At 35.5% G+C, this 2335-nt stretch overlaps 1 protein-coding gene across 1 annotated transcript in view; it reads left to right on the plus strand.

The window, feature by feature from the left end:
- The window catches only part of Sema5c (Semaphorin 5c), a 314899-nt gene that overhangs the window by 206171 nt on the left and 106393 nt on the right, over positions 1-2335 (plus strand). The window contains exon 3 of the mRNA XM_067053168.1: positions 134-233. Coding sequence (XP_066909269.1) covers positions 134-233 — 100 coding nt within the window. The remainder of the gene's footprint in view (positions 1-133; positions 234-2335) is intronic.

The following is a 2335-nucleotide window of genomic DNA, read 5'->3' on the forward strand; positions in this document are numbered from 1 at the left end:
CCACGGTTCAGCTGCACTGTAACGAAGATGGACGTCGGAAAATTCTATTCTTCCTTTTTCAGGCCATGTAGCCCTTGGCAACTTATCTATAAATATATATATTTTTTCATAAAATAAAAATATATTGTTTCAGATTTAATGCTGACTGGTGCCAGTTTCTCGGAGCCCGGCGTTACGTCGTATTCTCAGCTCCTGTTCGATGTCTCTCGAAACCAAGTTTTAGTCGGAGCCAGGTAAGTCTTGAATTGATTTTCATTAGAATTAATTTAGTTTAATCTTCTTATTCTTTGGAAGTTCAAAACCCAGACTGACCTGAATCATGATGACTCCTATACTGTTTGTCCAATTGATACTTACTATTTTTTTTTTTTTTTTTAATTATTTATTTATTGTTAATTACAACTGCATACATATATACACATCAGTAAATTTTCTGTAAGTCATATTACGACATGATACAAACATGTGGAGAATCTACCCATTGATAGAACTCCAAAAACATTTCTAAAAGAGAAGATCTGGAGGCCATCTTCTTTTCAGACGCCTAAGAGGATTATTAGGTAATGAAGGAGAAGCCAGGTTAGAAACTAGTTGGTTTGGGAGGTTGGGAAGTTTATAATGGAAGGAATGGTATCTGGTTCTGGCCAAATCGGCAACATAGGGGACATTGAGGTCCTGATGGATGATTTGATTTGAGACAAAGTAAGGAGCATTAAGGATTTTGGCCTGTTAGGGATGGATTCGAGAGGAATTAGATGGCTTAGTGGAGCCCCAAAGCTCAACTCCGTATGTCCAGATAGGCCTTATAATAGTCATGTAGATCGATTAGTCTTTTGTAATGGATTGGCAATTTAGACCGTTTGTCCAGAAAATGTTGCAATAGTCGGAATCTACGAGCAGTTTCTTGTCTTTTTAGTCTTGTATGAGGATTCCATGTCAGTCGATTTAGTCCTAAGTAACGGATCTGTTCAACAGGAATAAGTGTGGTATTATTTAAAGATACTGTGGGGCAAGACGAAGGTTTACGACGAAGTGTAAATGTGATTTTGTGGGATTTATTGGAATTTATTTTAATCCTCCAGTTTTGGCACCATCCTTCATGGGTGGTGATGTGGGATTGGAGGGATTGGGATACAATGGAAGGCATTCACTGACAATAGGCATGGATACTTACAACTAAATGAGATATCGAAGAGTTACAATCTTGTGCAGTGTCTCTTTCGAATCGTAGTAAACAGTAAGTTCTCCCTCCACTTTAAATTTTGAATAATCCCATTCCACAATTTCTCTATATTCTATCAGTGTTGTCTCTACACGATAAATATGAACTTCATTTTTGGTTTTAATGCAATTCTGACCAAACTGACTGTTATCACATAACGAAATCTTGATTACAAACCCATTCCAATGACTTTTAGGAGCTATAGTTGTACAGTTGTACAGTTGCCATATTATTTTCACACGTCTTTTGTGACTTGTTACTAAGAACAGTGTGGATGACAGCTTACGAACTTGTGAGTGTTTTCAAATATACATGATAGTAGTAGAGTATGTATTCCCTTAGGAAATGTTAGAGTTTTCACTAGCCGTTTCTTGCTGTTACAATGCATCCTAGGTCCTGGGATCTGTTCAAGAGGGATCACTTGGTTTTGCGACGGGCCTCTGGGATGTGACAGCAACTTCGGTAATTTTTTTTCTATTTTCACTAAAGCGGATGTATTATTTTTGATAAAAATCAGCTCTTGAAATCTCTCAAAATACGTACGCACACGATTGACATTAAAAATTTGTTTAGAAACTACTTGAAATATAGGTGCGGACAGTTAATTCACTTAAGAGATCTAAAAATAAATCAGATGGAGGAAGTTTAATCATTGTGATCATTGCACAAAGTCAATTGAGTATCATTGCCTATCATTTGTCCTATTGCATCTAGTGCCGCTTCGTCCTTAAGTGGCTACTTCGGCACGTGTCTGAATATTTACTATAATGTTTATATAATATCTCGAGTTTAAAAATATTAGTTACAGATAAATAAGAATAATAATTAGAATAGAACAACTAATTCAACTATAGGAGGAGGATTATTATATTGTTATAGGAGAATAGAGACTTGAAGGATGTCATTCAATCGGATCGGCACTGCTCAACTCCAACTCTCATATTCGACAAAAATTTTCCTCCCAGAATTCGCGGTCAGCAAATAAACAAAAAAATTTTTTTATTTTTTTTATTTTGATAGATTTATTTATTGATAGATATTACAATCTGCCACACAGTTGTGGGCAAAAAGTAATATTGATGAATGATCTCATACATACTAAAATAAAAAAAT

The sequence above is a fragment of the Halyomorpha halys genome, unplaced genomic scaffold, assembly GCF_000696795.3.
Source record: "Halyomorpha halys isolate HHAL.00 unplaced genomic scaffold, Hhal_1.1 Scaffold93.1, whole genome shotgun sequence".
Taxonomy (NCBI): Eukaryota; Metazoa; Arthropoda; class Insecta; order Hemiptera; family Pentatomidae; genus Halyomorpha; species Halyomorpha halys.